Consider the following 18,199-nt stretch of genomic DNA (forward strand, 5'->3'; position numbering starts at 1 on the left):
TCTTGAAATATGCAGTAGTTAAATTTTAATTAAGCAGTAGCTGTAGTTAAATCCATATAATTTTTACATTTCACCCAGCTAATGTTCCCATGTGTTTTGCAGTATGAGAAAATACCACAAATATTCTGTGCTTAGTGTAGGAAATACTGCAAAAAATAAAATCATGTGCAAAGGTTAGCTACATAGATTCAAACTGTGATGAGACTGTCTTCCAATACAGGCTCAGAATATATAATGGATGTTATCAAATAACGTTTTAAACAGCATTTTTATGTCAGAAACTCAGATTCTTCCTTCTAATGTGATAACAACTCCTGCTTGAGCTTAAAAAAATACTGTACAAAAGCTCCACATGACGTGTCTCAGCAATAAGTTGCCTGGTTTGTCTGCAGTAAATGAAATTACTCACTAGTAACAAGGCTATGACCTGGTATGAATGCATGCAACTTTGCTTGTCACTTATTTACACCACCTAAGGATTTGTAATTCATAACACATGTACAATTTGCCCGCAGTAGCTAGAATTCATGAGGGCTGGGTTCCCTAATGCCAGATGGTGAAGTCTGGTCGTACACCTTGGAAATCATTGACAGTAAAGGACCGTGATCGTCTCCTAAGAGTGGGGCGGGCAGGATTTCTCCCCTTAACCAAATTCAAATAAAGATCAGATCTTAGGAAGCGTGGATAGCTGTCTTGCTCCATCAGCCTGTAGACTGTGTTTTGTGCTGCATCAAAGGTGGTAATGATGGGCTGTTCAATATTCTGACTAGTAACTTCTTTGGTTTTAAAGTCCAAATTCACCTGGAGGATGAAGAAAAGAGTATTTATTTAATGTGCATTAACATGGTGCGCTCGTTGTCCATAGTAAAGATATTGCAGATTAGTGAAAGAGTTTTCTGATAAAAAGGACTTTGAATCCCCTACATAACTCAATATTAATGCCATAGAGTGAATTAGTGTGTTCCTTTTCAGTTATGGCTGCCAGAAAGTCTCCACAAATGTGTCACTGATAAAATATCAGTTAAAATAAAACCAGTACAGTTTGATGTGGTATTATCTGATTACATGCAGCTCGCTAACAGCAATCTTGAAAGATCTGCTGCCGCCACGTTTTGCATCACCAGGCTAAAGCTGAACTCCCTCCTTTCTCATTTAGGGTCCATGTAGAACTTTGTCTTGTTAAAATACACTGGTGTGTATTTAAAATACCTAGGTGCTGTGTGGGGTTTGGATGGCAGGAGGGTGAGAAAATTCTAGGCATTAAAATAATTCTAGTGAGTCTCTGGAGGCTTTAGAGATGTGGAAAGTCTATTAAAATGATCTTTTATTCCATGTACTGGTGCACTCTTCCTGGGAAGATTTCACACAGAAATAATTATGTTACTCTTGCTCAAAGTATGACTCCCATACTCTGTTCCCTCTCCAGCTTTCCTCCAGCTTATCCTTTTGTTTGTCAGACTCAAGACATGACAGTATCATGGCTTGATGTGCTACCATAATTGCTCGTAGACTGATCACTTAGCACTGATAAATTCCAGCTCAAATAATTAGAGAATCATAGAATGGCTTGGGTTGGAAAGGATCTTAAAGATCATCGAGTTCCAGCACCCTGCCATGAGCACAGCTGCCAACCACTAGACCGAATTATAGGTTTTTCTTTTTATGTAAGGTCCACCCAATGAGATGCTGCAGAAGTAAAAAGGGCTGTACGTTTTGAAAGTAGACCTAGGAAGTCGGGCCCCTGTCCAATTGAAAGTAGATCTGAATGTTTTATATAATCTGTGGGAACTGTGGGTGGAGATTGCACCATTTTGTAATCCTTCTCTTAAAATGAGAATTACACCTTTTTCGCCTTTGTTACAGGCAAGTAGCAGTTGGGGTTTAACTTCTGCTATTCTGACAAGTTAAAGAAAAATACAAGGGAAAGGGAGTCTTGCGGAGTGACATATTTGGTCTGCTCAGCCTTGACAGAATTACAGCAAAATGTCAGTCCAAAATACCTACTGAGGAGGCTGAGTTTGATTTCAGTAAGAGTTCATCATCTCCTTCCCAGAGCAGGCAAAAAAATATGGGAAAAAAAAGTTCTTTTTGCTCATTTATCATATGATTCCTTCATAACACATATTTCAGCAATATGAAGGAATTGTAAATATTAAGACTTTTTGCACTACTATAGTAATAAAAAAAAAAGGCCTTAGTGTTAATTAGTATTGATGTATCAACTTGTGTTTATCTGTTGTTTGTCAGTAACGTAGCAAGAATGCTCAGCCAGAGCTTTGAGGATATGGAACATCAATCATGAAAAACCTTTGCTTAAAACATTATCACTATCATTTAAGGATATGTTTAATTTAGTAAATTCTTCTAGCCTCGCCTCCTTCTGTCTTTTGGCTTATTTAAAACAAAAGCTTCTGAGTCTGAGCTGTGTAAGCATTGGACAAATCGTTAAGAGTTTAAGTGAATGGGAGAATTATTCTGTTTTTCTGGAAGCAGCATTAAATACAGACAGATAATACTTCACAAATGCTAGTTTATGTGTTTCATGGCAGCATTAATGTTTATCATTGCTATTTTTCACTGTGTGTGCGTATTTATATGCATATAAGTGAGGATATATATATATCCTGGCTTTATAGACCACTAGAAATCCTTGATTCCCGTAATCTAATATTCAAACTCAGAGCTCTATACTTAGACGAGCAATATGGAGTGAGTTTTGTAAGGAGTCTGAAGATGAATAAACTAAGCAGTAACTTCCAGGCTTCCTTCCAAAGCTCTGACATGTAAGATACAGTCTCCTTAAGTCAGTGACAACACAATTAATGATTGTTAGTGTTTCTGGACACACACTTCTTAAAAGCAGATTTCATCAGATGCACTTGTGGGAAAACGCCATGTACACTGAAGAGCGTTTTTACTGTACCTCTTTTGGAGCATCTTTCCGTATGAACGTTTCATAAATGGTCTTAGCTTTTGGGAAAAGTTCATTTGTAGTTTTACTTTTCTTGTAATCCTCACAAGCTATCCAGAACTCAATGTTCTCCTCACTGAACTCCGTTTTCAGAAATTTTGTGAAGGCATCCAATCCATCTACAGAAGGGAATATTGAATTGTGTTAAATACATTCATATATATCCTTATCGGACAGTTAGTATCTTCAGGCAGTCTAAGCAAAGTCACAGAACAGGTTGTGCTCCCTTCAAATTACATTGCATCATAAATTTTAAATTGCATAAAGGCTTTAAAATAACTGCATGCTGTAACTCCCACAACAGAATTCTCATTATTGATTACCAAGACCTTAAGAATGTATAACTGGAAGCAATCAGAACATCTGTATGGATCTGGAAGTGATGGAATTTGATGGATATCAGATTGAATTAGGTTAGCCCAAATGCAATGAGAGTCTCTGCTCACAAGTAGACTGTCCTCCAGCTCACTGCAGCTGATTATGTGTTTGTCCCTTCAGAATGGAAGGACAGTGGCATATATGCACTTGATATCTATGTAAGCAATGGACCATTTCAAATAATGGCCAGCTTGGATCCTATTACTGTTTTAGGGACAAACTGCACCAAAACTGACAAATTCATTTCTTAGGTCCATTTGAACGTGTTTTCATTTTCAAGAAAGTCTTGCAGTCAGAAACATTTGAGCAATATTCAAATGAAAGTGGTGCAATAAATCTTTGTCATAGCCATCATGAGGAGTCAGTTCTTTGGTCAAATGTTGCCTCCTATAGCTCTTATTATATGTAATGCAAACAGTTGTTGCCTTGGGACACTTTCTGTGTCCACAAATCACTAAATACTCAGTGCTGAATCAATCATTGATTCTCAAGAGTTTAAAACCACTGCGATTGTGGTTCTGGATGGATTTATCTGTCTGAAAGGGAGTATTAAAGATATGGACCAGAAATGATGCTCCTAAGCTAGCAACCTATATCTCTGAACTTTTTAGATCTAGTGTAGTCCATTTAAATGTCTCTTCCCAGAGTTAACAGAAGACTAAAGTAATCTAGTTCCCGTGTAACAATCTACATGTAAATCAGCATTGAAAGGATGACCTGGCCAAACCTTTTTATACGAAAATCAATACATTGCACTAAGAGCAATGTTTCCATAATGATCAGTTCACTCAAATTCAGGTCTTCAGGCAAAATCCCAGTGCCAGTAAGTTGTTCGACTGAGTTCAGAATGAAACTTGGAGGCAATGTACAAAGATACTGTATGATTTCTGTGCAAACTCAGAGGTTGTTTTTTTTTTTTTTTGATTTTTTTTTTTTTTGCTATTTTTATTTTGGATTAAAAAAAAAAATTGCTATTTTTATTTTGGATTAGAATTGAGAGGCATTTTCTTTCAAGTCCTCCCCTACTATTAGCTTATTTTAATGTAATCTCTAAGCCATGAATGGCTAGTTATCCCTAATAGACAAATAATCACTATAATATGTTTTAAGAGCAAAGAGACCATCCCTTCATGAAAGATGAACTAATAATACTGATAATAACGATAATACAAAAAAAAAAGTTAGCCTTTATTATACAAGCTTTATAATAAGACTGGCAGAGGCCTAAGGACAAATGAGATTGCCAGCAGATTTCCAGCGTTCTTTAAGACTGCCGTTTGGGATTTTTATGGTAATAGAGCAGTTAGCTCATCAGAACACAACTCTTCTTTTTGACAATACTGAAAAATGTAGTCTAGGAAAGATAAGATAGCCTTCTGCTAATGTGAGTGAATAACATTCTAAATAATTGATGAGCATGCCACTATTGTAATGGATTTTTCCAAGAGTCTGATAAGAATTCATACAGCAGAAAAGCGTTTTATTCATTACTGAACAATTTAATTACCTTTGTCAGCCTTTTACTGGTTATTGCAGGGACTCTTCACTTCCTATCATTTTGTACAATAAAACACCAAGCAAAGAAGTTATTTTCAACTACTTTCAGTAGTTGACTGCATTCTGTAGCCTAAGCACATGAGCAGAGCAGGAACACATGCTGCTATAAATGACCCAATGTACCTAATTTAGGTAACTGACAGATCTATTTAAGTGCACAACTGTGTTTTGTAATTTTCCATCAATTTTCCACCAGCATAGTCTTCAGGAAGAGAAGAGTACTAACCTTTCTGGGAAAGCAGTTTGTCAAAGGATTCACCCCATTTCATTGCTTCTTCAGGAGACACACTGCTTAAGAAACAAAATATGGCGTTGTGGAACTGTGCATACTGTATGTTCATCAAGCTATTTTGATACGCTATCAAATATTATTATTGCTCTGGACCATTTTGCACAGTGATAAGGTTCTGTTGCTGTAGGAGCTCTATGACAGTCTTCAGAAACATAGAATATAGCTTTTTTCCGACTCTTTCCTGAAGAGTCGCCTTTTTATCTATTTACCTTAAAAAAAACCAAACAAACAAACAACAGAAGATTGGAGCAGAGACTTTTCTTTTAATGTTTATGTTGTGCTTCTGTGAGGAATCTTTGAGGAAACAGAGGTGATGCAGGATGGCAAAACTCACAAGGGAAGCAGGTCGGTTACCTAGTTAGTCACAAAAAACAGTCCTGCAGAGATGTGGTTCTGAGGCTGCATTACCACAGCCTATTTGCAATGAAGTACGGGAAGTTCAGTAGGCTGAAGACGAAGCTGTAGTGGTATGGTTTAGGTGATAGTTTTCTAGGCTATTAGCACATACAGTCTGGTTTGTTCACCATAGACATGTTTCAAATGTCATGTGATTCTGAGATGCTGCACTCAATTTATAAAACTCCACATATTCTTCATCATCTGTGCCAAGTTACATGTATTTACCCATTATTTCCATCTTAGAGAACTATACAGGTAGGAAAGTAATAATAATTTTATTCTTCGAAATAAAATTTTTAGTAACCACTTTGTGCTGTGTAGGTTTTCCCTGCACGCACAGACCGGCATAATACAGGAATAGGCACAAGGCTGGCATTAACTTTATCATGCCTGGACTATGCTACAGTTCTAAGTCTGAAGGTAAGGAATGGATATTAACATTTAGAACCACTTTCATTTGTTCACATAATGTTGTACTCTGAGAGTGGTAATGTCCTCATTTAAGCAGCTTGTCCAGGGTTAAGTTGACAGTGGAGCTGAGAACCAGAAGAACTTGTTCTGTATTGAATGCTTTTGGAAATGATGCTGCTTTTCTGCCCCAGGCTCACATTTTTTCTGTTGCCTGATTTACATAGCTTGGGTTCCCTTGGCAAAATCTGTAGTCACATGAATTTTAGTTGAAGGGAAATTCCATTGACTATGAGAGGGCATTTAAGCCAGTAATGCTCTTGGTTTTGTATAAAAAGTAAAAGGAGGGTTTTTATTTTATACTTTTACAGGTGTCATGTGTCTCCTAGCTGAAGTCATTGCTTATAGGAATGAAATTCTTAGCTAGGGAGAGACAAACAGTTCTCAAGGCGTACAAATAATGGAGAACTGAAATGTGAAAAATGAACGTAGGCCAATAAAGCGGGGGAATTCTGGAGTCAGGGAAAGCGAGACCTTGCTCCCTCCCAGAGTTTTTTAATTATGGGAAGTACATAGAGTGCAGTTCTCTGAACCGTGTGTGCTTTTACATCTGGGAATAACAGGCTACTGCAGCCACAGAAATGAATTTGGTAATGGTGAAAGATAAGCCCTGATAGCTTCACAGCACATACACAGTCCAACAGTGCCCAGAATGCTGGAGAGGTCCTTTGCTGAAAACTCCTAGTGTGATTTCTTCAGTTTCTTTTAGAAAGAAAGTAGCTTCACAGATCCCCAAGACATTGGCACACCAGGGGTTGCTGCCATAACAAAGAGAAACCAGAACCTGGGTGTGAAATACCCAGCAGTAATCAGCCACCCAAATAAAAATGAGCATTGAAAAGGTATCATCTGCCTACAGGTGGCATGGAGGCTGTGCTTTCTCATTTTAGGTACAATCTTAGCATGGTTTTATGTGTCTGGAACTGAAAAAGGTTGTTTGCTACAGTCCATTACCTTCGTTCATGGCTTCAAGATCTTTTAAGTGAACCGTAGAACCACCAAATTAAGCAGAACAACACAAGAAAGAAAGAGAGGGGAGGTGGAAAGCAATTAAATCCTCCCCTGGGACCGTGGAAAGTCTTCCAGATCATGAGTATGTGCTATCGCTTGGATAGCCACGATGTTTACACATATTGGAAGGCATTCTGGTCAAAGCAATACATCTTGGCACCCAAAGCAGTAAGTGCTTAGACAACATTAACAAGACTTAAAAATGAGATGGGAATCTCTGAAGTGTTCTGTGGTGGAAAGAAAGGAGCTACTAATTTTTTAGGCCTTGGAGTTGCAGTACTTCTGCAGTACTTTTCACTCAAGACCTACAGATGTAATTCTTTGTGCATCTCTAAGATTCTGGTGTCCTGGTGAGGTCAAGAACTAAGTAAGTTCTCATTGAGTTTACCAAAAAATAATACTTCCCACTTCATCTTTACGGGAAATAGTGTCACAGAGACAATATTGCAGCAGTGTTGAAACATCAGTATTTGAATTTGGGAGACAAGACGGTGTTTTGTCAATAATGCGATTATCAAGGAACTATACATCCAGTATTTCACATGCATCCAGAATTCTTTGGAATATCTGTTATCCCAGGAGCTGAATAATTCCTTCTAAACAGTAATTTTTCACTTCTATTTCTGAGTAAATGCTTGCTTGGGATAACCAGGGGGCTAAGAAAAATACCATTGGCGTGAATGAAGATTTTAGTATATGTGCATGTCTAGGCAACGGTCTGCACTTAGTGGTATGAAAACACTACTAGTGAGTTCCCTTGTTCTAGACCAGATAATTCTGTACTATTTGTATGCTTGAGTTCGATAGCCAACTCTAAATGAAACAGATTTTGAAAGTATTACTCTCTGCCAAGTCTGAATGCACACATGCATATGCAGGAAATGTTCTGGGTCACACCGACACTTCCTAGGAGGAATCCCTGTTGTCTCTGCCTTTTATAATGCCTACCTTGATGCTTTTGTCAAGCTTGTCGGTTTACCAAGATGTTCAGCTTCATGTAATTCAGATTTCTGCAGGAGAAGGCTCAATCGGTTTCTCTTCTGCTTTGCTCTATAACAGAGTTCAAGTAGCTTTTAAATCAGCTTTGTTAAAAGGTTTTTCTTCCAGGCATTTTCTTTGATTAATATCTCTGCCTCTGCACCACAGGTTCACTTACACTAATATTTCTACTACTTCTCCTATCTATATTATTCACATTAATGAATTTCTTTTTCAGACATTAACATGAATTGCATATGAAGCACTAGAAAACAGAAGTGGGAATCTTTTTGTTTCCAATACATTTTCCACTAATTTTGAAGAAGAAGGGTGAAATTTCATATTAGGAACACGAACACAGTTCGTGGACACACTAAACAGTTGGCTCAGCATCTTCTACTTTTAATGTTCTACAAAGAAAAAAGGAAGCAGTGCTTCCTCACACTTGAAGTCTTTACAAAGAATATTTTCCAGATCATAGTAAGGGCTTAAAAAGCCCTTTTCAGAACTTTGTGAAACCTCCCTTTCTCATTTACTTAGTTTATTATTTATTTATTTCTTGTTCTTAAAAACTATTTTCTTGATGAATGAATATTTCATGTCTACAATTCTCAGGCTTGCAATTCAACCAGTTTTCACATATGCTGGTCAAAACCAGAAAGATCTGCACCCTAAATTCACACCCACAAGCTACGTTAGAAGAATCCTCTGCATAAACAACACTCAAAGTGTCAGCATGACCTTAAAACTTACCCAGGCTTGCTTGCTTTATTTGGCTCTTCTTTAACTCTTGCTTTCGTGACTTTGTAATAGGATTTATCCTTCGAAGCAGAAATGTTCAGTTGAGGGAACAAAAGAAGTGGGTTCTCCATCTTCTGAAAAAGCTTCCCAGTTTTACAGAAAGCTCCTTTAACTTCCTTACAGTGGTTTCATCTGTATAAGCGGTGCGTTCAGCAAGGCGTGTTCATGCTGTCTCAGGCTGGCTTCCCCCAATTGGCTGTAGATCAGTTTCCAGAGCAGGTAGTGGGAAGGAGGAGGTTCGCCACCTTAGCTGTCACTGCAGCTGCACGCACACAGGACTTGAAGTAGAGTTCTGCTTTTACAGTCGTCATTTAAGGAAGTGAGATTACAACTCCGCAAAATGGCCGCTGCTCGTACGGACAAACACAGCTTTTAGCAGAGTGCTTGTGGAACTCCACATGCTAGAATCATTAGGATGATGCCACCATCTTCTCCCCATAAAAAACGTTTGAGAAGTGCGTATGGCTCTTCTAAAATGAACTTCAATGAGAATCTCTTTGTAGTACAAAATGGGTAACGTTACCCTTAAGCTCCTAGAAGAACTTCCAGCTGACCTTAAATTGCCTTCTGCAGTCTCTGATGCCATATGCTGGACATAAAGTTAGCTCTACCTACAACATGCTAGCTAGAAACCTGGCATTTCTGAGGCTGTCCTGCAGGAGCCTGATGAAGCTGTGGTTGATAAAATATTTCTGTAAGGATAAATTTGGTCTTTGCACCATTTTTCAGCAGTGGTGAATGCCTACATCTAATTTCAAGCTTGTCCTCTTACAGCTTCTCATGTATCTTTTGTGGCTTTATTTTGACTTACAATCTCCCAGCCTGAGTAAAAACACTTTCAGCACACACACATACACAAGAAAGTGATTTATTCTTATTTTGACACCATATAACCAAAAATTTCCTACTTCAGTTTGCATAACCAAAACGTGCTATTTTGTAAGGCTAATTGTCACAAATTAGCTCTTAACATACAAGCTCGTTCTTGGTTAAATGTCTCATTCTAGTACAATTTGTGTAGGAGATGCCACAGGAATAATAAATCTTCCAAAGAAACCACTGTTAGTTGAATAAGAGGCTGGAAAAGAGCAACTGGCATGATGATTCCAGAGAAAGTCTCCTTGCTATAGCTAAGCAATACCATAGTTCATTGAATCTTCCTCTTCTTAACACCAGTGACTCATTCTGATAACTCAGATAAGATACCTGGCTTTGAGGAGAAGGCATGACCTCATCCCCTTCCCACAGCGTTGGCTGATTCTGTGCACTTACTGACACGCTGCTAAGTTCAGGTTCTACCACGGCCCCTTCCTTGTGACTGCAAGGCTGAGGAGGAGGGGAAGTACTCAGAGTCCAAAGAATGTAAAAAATCTGCAACTCCAAATTCCTGAAATATAACCTCTCCCTCTCTCTATATATATGTATATACTGATTATATTTTATTTTAAAGGAACAGAGAGAAGCTACTCTGTATTACCTCTGTAACATACATTTTAAGGTCAGACTGAAAGGAAAATACTCAGTGCAAAACTGCTCTTTGTAGCCTGAGCACCTTTGAGAAGAAGGGTTATGGTTTTAAACTTCATTTTCAGTTTCAGAGTAGGCTAATGTATCACATCCTGCCTATTGAGGACTCTTTAACCACAGCTGTCTTTAGTAACATATCCTGCCTTTTACCAGTAAGTACAAAAATAAACAGAGAATGCATTATTTTATTTCACTTTTCATTAACAGAGATGGTCACATGGAATCTTTTCAGCTTTTACAGCTCTGTAATGCTGTGTATGCAATGATCTGTCAGTGTGTGCCTGAAGGCCTTGTCCAGTCCATTCTTACATGACTCCAAGGCAAACGATGCTTCTTGAAATATGACTGTACTGTAGTGTGACAGTGGTATCAGCCCAAACGCAGCACTGTGGTGTGCATCTCCTGAGAACTCATTTGGATATTTAGAAGGAAAATACAGAATCACTGCAATCAATCTTTTTCTCTCCCTTTTTTTTTTTCTAATTTATTTATTTTTTTTTTCCACGAAAAGAAAGCTAATATTAAACCCTGTCCCTGAAGTAGCCAAATAACATTAAAGTCAGCCTGTGTTCTGTCAGCGATGGTGCTGGTGCTAATAAGCATTTCTGTTTTGCACTGCAGGCTGCAGTTGTTATAGCAACGGTATTAATGACCCCGTAAATGCTTCTGGGCTGGTTTATATACTGCAGGATGACGAGCTAGAAAAGCGAGTACGTTATTTTAAGCCAGAAAAAAACAGACCTGGAATATGATGTTGATGACATGACTTCAGCCCTAGAAAGCTCTGAAGAAATTCAGGATGAGAACTGATGTCTTAATTAGCAACCATTTATCTGACCTCTGAAATACATTAGCAAACCTTTCACAGATAATTGAATAGAATATGTATTTTCAGAAGTACCTTTCCTTGACACAAACAGCAAAATTGAATAGATCACAAAGTGCATGACGGGAAGCACTGATCTCTTTGGGCCTGTTCCTCAGCTGAAATGTCTCTGCACAGACTGATGTCAGGGTTTGGTAGGGATTCAGCTCAGCTGGTGATTAAGTCGTGCTTGAGTTAGGTAGAACTGAGAATTGCTCTCTGTGAGAGAAATATTGACTGATTGCATTAGCTATAGAGACTTTGTATTATATGCTGACTATATAATTATTTCTTTCTGTAAAGGTGAGCTCTGAATAATTCAGTTTTTCTGTCAGCTGAAAACAAGTGAAGTCCTGATTGAGCTCAGCTCAGCGCTGGGAACTGGAACACAAGCATAAGTGCTTTTTTTTAAGCAATTCCAATGCATCTTTCTTCAAACACATTTTGTTGCTGGCCTGGTATGTGCAAACTTTGCCACCTTCACATCCATGCTTGTGTTCCAGCATTGCCCAGTATTCTCCAAAACCAAGCTCTGCTATCATTCTTACTCAGCCCCCTTCCACCAGCTGCATGCCTTCTGTGGGGTTACATTTATTTGCTGCCGAAGGGAAGTGAGACCGACCTTTACAGTGTCCTGTAAAGGGTAAGCACAGCATGAATCTTCACTGAAGAACATGTACTGTGAGAACGTGCTTCCATGTTTCTCCTTATTGCTGTGGCATTTAAAGAATGCAAAGTGAAAATTACATCTTTTGGATGAATTAATATTTGTAAAATAATTCTGCGACTCCCCCAAAACACCTCAACATTTATCACTCATCAATGCTTATTGCTTGCTTGTTATTGGAAACCATAATTGGAACTACAATTTAATAACATTATGATCCAATATATTGTTATTTGAACCAGAGGGAGAGAACTTGGTTGTACAGTAGAGGAGCTTGCAGTCTGCTGCTTCTGTGAGTGTCTTCATTGGTGCGCTTAAAAGATTCATCATGGTGGAGGAATTTGGCATGTGAGATACTTCCGAGTCAGTGGAAAAGAACCATTACATCCATGCATAGTTCACATTACAAAACCTTTTGCTGCTGCTGCTTATAAGGGAGGAAACACAATTGCATTGCTGTAGATATGCATCACTGAAAACACAAACAGAATGCTTTGCACGTGTGCTCCATCAGACAGGGGTGTCCAAGGAATTTAGTAAGGAGTCTGTGGTGAAAAATCAAACTCGGTGCAGGCTTGGGAACCTCCTGTCATTTCAGCACAGCTTCTGCTATGAAAAATGTTCTCATCTGCGCTGAGCTAAATTTATTATTTCATCTTTGGAAAGGTCAAAATAAGAAAGTGAGTCTGCAAAGTTCTCAGTAGCGTTCATTTCCTGCCTGCCCCGTGGCTCTACGGCCTGCATCTCTGATTAGCTCTATTTACATAGTGCATACATCACTGTCACAATTAATCTGCAGGAAGCTGCTTTCCCAGCTGGACTGCTCCGTGTTTACAACTGGCTTTCCACAAGTGTATTGCAATGACATCAGTGCTCATCAGACAATCATGTTTTAATGCCCAGCTTCCGGAATCGCTCACCTTGGACGCTCTTACACATCTTAAAATGTGTTGTTTTTTCCTGGTGTGTATCCACAGGAAATGTTGAAGGTGGGAATGTACTCTAAATCCTGCCCAAAGCGTCTGACCGGAATTAGGTATTACTTACAGAAACTCAGATGGGTTCTCCGTGTGACAGCCTTCTTGGTTTTTATTGGCCCATACTAATGGTGCAAGCGATGGCATGAGCTGGGCTGAGCATTTTCTGCTCCGTCTGTGAAAGGTGTGGGAAAACAGAATGGAGAAACCTCCTGCTTAGTAATCTCCTGCTAGAAAGCAGTAAGCCCTGGTCCACAGACCATAAGTCAGGAGATACAGCAGACAAGGGAATATAATCCCTTTTCTCACGCTTGAGTCCACTGTCAGTAAACTACTGTGTGGCTCAAGTAGAGCCCTCAGGTGTTAAGAGGTTAGCATAGAGTTGCTGAATGTTTGGAGTTGGAAGGGACTCTTAAAGGCCATCTGATCCAACTCCCTGCACTGAACAGGGACACCCACAACTCCATCAGTGCTCAGAGCCCATCTAGCCTGACCTTGGCTGTCTGCAGGGATGGGGCACTGCTACCTCTCTGGGCAACCTGTGCCACTGCCTCACCGCCCTTATTGCATAAACCTTCTTCCTTATATCCAATCTAAATCTCACTGCTTTCCCACGCAGATGATTTGGAGATATCTCCAAGATACCTGTAGCACAAGTGGAACCACTGGGACAGACACTGTCCTTAATACAGAATTAACAAGGCTGTGAGGAGCATTTCGTATTTAAACAGCAGCTCCACAGGGAAGACAGCTGCCGCAGGGCTGGGAGAGCAGTCAAAACGTGTTCTGAAAGTCATACCTTAGGTATTCAGGATGGAATGAAAAGGATGTCTAATTGCAAAGCCACCCTTGATGGTTGCAGAGCTGCATTGGTGCTCCCTCTCTCAATATCAGTCCACACTGATACAGACACTCAGATTTTGCTTATTTAAAGCACAGCTAAGAGTTTTGCAATACAAAATGGTTTCTTTTCCCTAAAAGTGCACTGTTCTGATGTCCTGACTTAGCCGATGGTGCTAGGGTTTTAAAAGTAGTATAGTGAATTGCTCTTGTTATGTTGTAGATATGAGCTACCGCTCTTCACCTTGTACTCTAGCAGCTGTATGTACTTCATAGATTCTCCATTTCCTTGCTGTTGTGTCCATGGCAAATTACCTTCTCACAAGGGCACTGCCTAGCTTTTAGCCCATGTCAAAGTGTGCTTCGTTATTATCATAACTTTTCTGAACATTGAACGTGCCATCCTGTTATTTCGGCATTAATTTCTAAACCCAGTCCCTATCTGGCCCTGCCTGACAGTCCTGTCTTTCTGTTGTCTGAGTTTCCCTGCCTCGTGTAGAAAAGCTGTAATTGCAAAAGTAAGTTTTGCAAAGGTTGCAAAGAATGCTTCCTCAAAATGGAGGAAACGTGATACTTTCAGTATGCGCACCAGGAAGCAGGCTATTCCAGTCTCTCTGTTGAGGAAAAACAGGTGATCATTTGTCGGTTTACCCTGTCGATTTGATAAAGTTATTTAATAATTCTGCAATTTCTGGAGCCACCAAATCTAATAGAAATACTGTCTCTGTCGCAAATTGTCCCAAATTGCCTGAGAATGGGAACTGTTAAGTCTAGAGCTCAGATTATCCCCAAAAGAAAGGTGAGAACAGCTGTAGGGTCTCTCAGCGCCCACGATGCCCTTCATGGAAGGGGCGGGCAGTGTAACAGCCACAGCTGTCCCCGTGCTCCCTCTGTTGGAACAACTCTGCCATGTCCCTTCTCCTTCAGAAAACGGACCCCAACAGCCCCGTGTGGGTAACAGTGGTTTTGTCCGAGTCCAAGAGCCCTGTGTGCAGTGTGAACCCCTCTGTGGCAGGTGCTTTCTTTCCTTTTATTTTGGTCTGGTGCTGGGCTTGCCTGACACATCCCATCAGAGGGTGTTTTGTTGTGACAGCAGAAATACAGAGCAATACACAAGATAACCTAAAATACTGTGTTATTTAGTCTGAGCTCCGGTGAATATTTTGCTGAGTGAGCACTCCAGTGAGAGGAGCTGCTTTATTTCCAGGAAAGGCTGTGGGGGAAGGGTAGCAATCCCAAGGATGGGGAAAGCTCCAGAGCCACCATTATTTGATGGGCAGGAGCACAGTGCTGTGCTGGGTGCAGCCAGAGCTGAGCAGCCCCTTCTGCTGGTTGAAAAGACCATGAGAACTCTGCTGGGCACTCCAGCTTCTAGCATGCTGCAGGCCCAACATGGCAGCCTGGATGGCTCTGCCCTATGTGACAGCTCTCTCAAGACTCCATCTCCTGGTATTTCCTTGCCATGCAGTATTCACGTGTTCCCTGATGTTATTGCCGTGCTCAGAGCTCAGGAAAAATCATCAGTACTGCAGAAACCTTCTGTCCCTGCTGAGAATTGACAGAGTGCTCTTCCTTAACACCTGCCCTGCCTGCACATTTTGCTTCTGATAATGCACAGCTCTCCTGATCACCCTCCCCCAGTGACAGCCCCATCAGTAACAAATCCCTGCTCACACTGAGGGCACACACGTCATTTGTTTTTTGTTTCTGCTGCTTTCATGGCAGGACTGTGCAGACGTGGCAAAACACACAGACTGCTCCCGATGTTTGTACCTGGGGTCATTTTCTAGTAACTGAGTGCGTGCAGGAACCTGCATAATCTCAGCTGCAAAAAACAGATGGGCTTTGAGCTGGGGTCCTTTTATGGCTGCTGAAGAAACATGTGTCACTGTTCCGCCTCTGTGGTGGTTGTGCTATATTCATTTAGTGATGGTTATCTGAGCAGAGCTGAAAGCAAGGAGCCCTAACCCCATCCCTGGGGCAGAGCCAGGGCAGGCACTTCAAAGTAAAACAGCAGTCTTGAGCCTGCAGCAAGTGGAGGAAAAGCTCTTGCACACAGTTGGGCCTCCCTGTAGTCTCTCAGGCTCCTGCAAAACACACTTATTTTCAGGTGACATCTTTATCTGAACCTCCTGCTTATCATCACTCTGGGGCAGTTAAGATTGCGCCAGGTCTTGGTTTTGCTAATTGCAAGCTGGTCACATTTCAGCACCGAAGCTGTAAAATGATGCAAAATAGTGCAAGCAAGGGAAATCTCATGACTTTGGGACTGGCTGTGCCCAGACTGTGCTCAGGAGGCTGTAGTTTGCATAGTTTGTATTAACCACCATGTTCTTAGGCAGGATAGGATACTCCCCACTTTGCTATAATACTGCCTGCTTCAGTAGGCCAGCTGGTGCACTGTAAGGCTGCACGTGCTAGATGTGAAATGGTCCTATGGTATGTTTATCTTGACACAATCTGGCTCATGCAGGCCTCTCTTCCATCAAAGTTGTGAGCAGACATGAGTCACAGAAAACAAATGGTTTTCCAGTGACCAAGGCTCAGCCCTCAGTATATTTAATTGCAGCTGGATGCCACAGATGCAGGAGGTGAAGGGACCTGGTGTCATTTGATCTGATATTGAAAGAACAAGCAATAATACCATGGTCTTGCAAAGCTTTGAGTGGACTAATTAGTCAGGGAAATGGCATTGCTAATTGGACAAAGCTGGGTGTGGTGCTGTTACATCTGTCTCGTGGGTATCTGTGGCAAGGAATCCTTCCTGACCAAAATTAACAACCCTTCCAGGCTTTCCCTAGCATGCTTGGTTGGAATTTCCTTTCAGTGGGACGTGACACCATCTGCTTCATAGAAAGGGTGCACAGTAAATGTTGAAGCTATCGTTGCTTTGTGTAAGTGTTGGACTAGATGGGTCCTGGAGCCCTCACAGCTTTGGAGACTGTGACTGTGAACTCAGTGCAGGGCTTGAGAGACTTCCCCAGCACAAACAAGCCATTGAGTTGTCTCCAGTGAGCCAAAAACTTGCAAAGCAACACGTGGCTCAAATCTCATTGATCCTTGTCTCAATCCAGCACAGCAGCTTTGGAAATCATACCCTGGATTCCTCATCAGGCTGTCCTGGGAGCTGCAGGTCCTCGGGATGAAGGCTAGGGGGGAAGCACCTGTCTTTGCCAGAGTCAGGTGCTACAGCTGCTGCTGTATCTGAGCAATTGGCATAGGTGCGTGTTTCAGGGAGCAGCTACACGGAGGCTGTGTTCTGTTCTTGCCAAACAGAGATCGTGGAGAGTCGTTTAGCTAGAGGTGGGCGGAATCAAAGTACGCAACGTTCAGCAAAGCAGATGTTTTGCGACATACCAGCAGTGGGCAGTCTAAACCCATTCTAGTGTCCTCCCAATATCCAACCAGCAACTGCACCCAGAGAGGGAAAGTGTCCCCAGCTGCCAGGGAAAAGCAGGAGCTTAGCCTTGTTCTCCCAGTCTCAGGTAGCAACACGGTGGTCGATTGGCCACCAGCAGCAGAGTGGAGCCTGCTGTCCAGAGAGGAGCTGGCTCCATGAAAGGAAAAAGGCAAAAGAGCTGTGATTTATTTCCCATGACAGCTGAGACCATTTCTTCCCACTAAGTCGCAGTCCCGAGCCCTTGCATTTTTCATGTTTCATTACAAGTATTTGTAATTATATAAGTGGCTTTTGAGGCCAATTAAGGCTGCTCTGGATGCTGGAAGCCCTCCATTAGTCTGGGTTTCTGCCAGGGAAAAACACTACATTGTCTTTAACAACTGCACCAGCTCCTATCTGCTTAATGTTGAATTTCCTACTAAGTTCAGCTAATACTTTTCTAATTGTGTGAGCTGGGCCTGAAGCCAGGCTGGGTGAGTTTTGCAGGCTACTTCCTCAAGCTGAATCAGAGATGAGCAAATCTCTCATAGACAGTTCAGTGCGCACGTGTTCAGCCCCATCTAAATAGTGGCTGTTTTCCCAAAAACTGACTCAGGCTGCATTGTGCCTCCCGCATTGGCTTCCCAAGACAAGTTGTGCACAGTCATGAGCAGCAGATGCTGGAGAGCACACTCATTGGAGCACGGGGGGCCTGGCACTATACACAGCTTATATCATGAGGTACCAGAAAGCATGCAGTGCAAATCAAAAGCCAGCTCACATGTCTGCTCATGGATGAGCCACAGGCCAGGAATTGCTCTGTGGGCCATTTGAAGCAGATGATATAGCAAAAACTGCCCAGGAGGGGCAATTCCTTCCAGAGATGGATTGCTAACAGATTTAGCATGGGATGCCCCCCTGCAAAGTGTGGGTGACAAGAACCTGAAGGCCAAATGGGATTTTGTCTTTTAGGAGCAAAGGTAAAGGCAACATCGAAACAAAATCTGTGTCACATTGTACCAGCAGAGGGAACTTTGGTCATCGGCTGGTACTCTTGCTGATAAATATGAGCCATTATCAGCAGATGAC

The 18,199-nt window shown here is 41.2% G+C and overlaps 1 protein-coding gene across 3 annotated transcripts; it reads right to left on the reverse strand.

Annotated features, from left to right (window-relative positions):
- Positions 1-9,129, reverse strand: RGS18 (regulator of G protein signaling 18). Of its 3 annotated transcripts, none has more exons than XM_072342821.1 (5): positions 8,808-9,129; positions 8,025-8,126; positions 5,133-5,194; positions 2,924-3,090; positions 1-801 (listed from the first exon to the last, which is right to left on the reverse strand). In XM_072342821.1, the coding sequence occupies exons 1-5, from the start codon at positions 8,924-8,926 to the stop codon at positions 544-546; spliced, it is 708 nt and encodes a 235-aa protein (XP_072198922.1). In that variant the 5' UTR covers positions 8,927-9,129; the 3' UTR covers positions 1-543. The 3 variants fall into 3 exon arrangements, with proteins under 3 accessions (XP_072198922.1, XP_072198921.1, XP_072198923.1); XM_072342820.1 differs by having other exon boundaries at positions 5,133-5,197; positions 8,808-9,110; XM_072342822.1 differs by lacking the exon at positions 8,025-8,126 and having other exon boundaries at positions 8,808-9,110.
- Positions 9,130-18,199: the final 9,070 nt, after the last annotated feature.

This window comes from Excalfactoria chinensis, chromosome 8, assembly GCF_039878825.1.
Source record: "Excalfactoria chinensis isolate bCotChi1 chromosome 8, bCotChi1.hap2, whole genome shotgun sequence".
NCBI classification, from domain to species: domain Eukaryota; kingdom Metazoa; phylum Chordata; class Aves; order Galliformes; family Phasianidae; genus Excalfactoria; species Excalfactoria chinensis.

Coding starts and splice junctions, on each gene's coding strand:
- RGS18 (XM_072342820.1), bottom strand. CDS start 8,926: ATGGAGAACCCACTTCTTTTGTTCCCTCAACTGAACATTTCTGCTTCG. Junction 8,127..8,807: donor AATAAAGCAAGCAAGCCTGG/GTAAGTTTTAAG, acceptor ACTCTGTTATAG/AGCAAAGCAGAAGAGAAACC. Junction 5,198..8,024: donor AGCTTGACAAAAGCATCAAG/GTAGGCATTATA, acceptor TTGTTTCTTAAG/CAGTGTGTCTCCTGAAGAAG.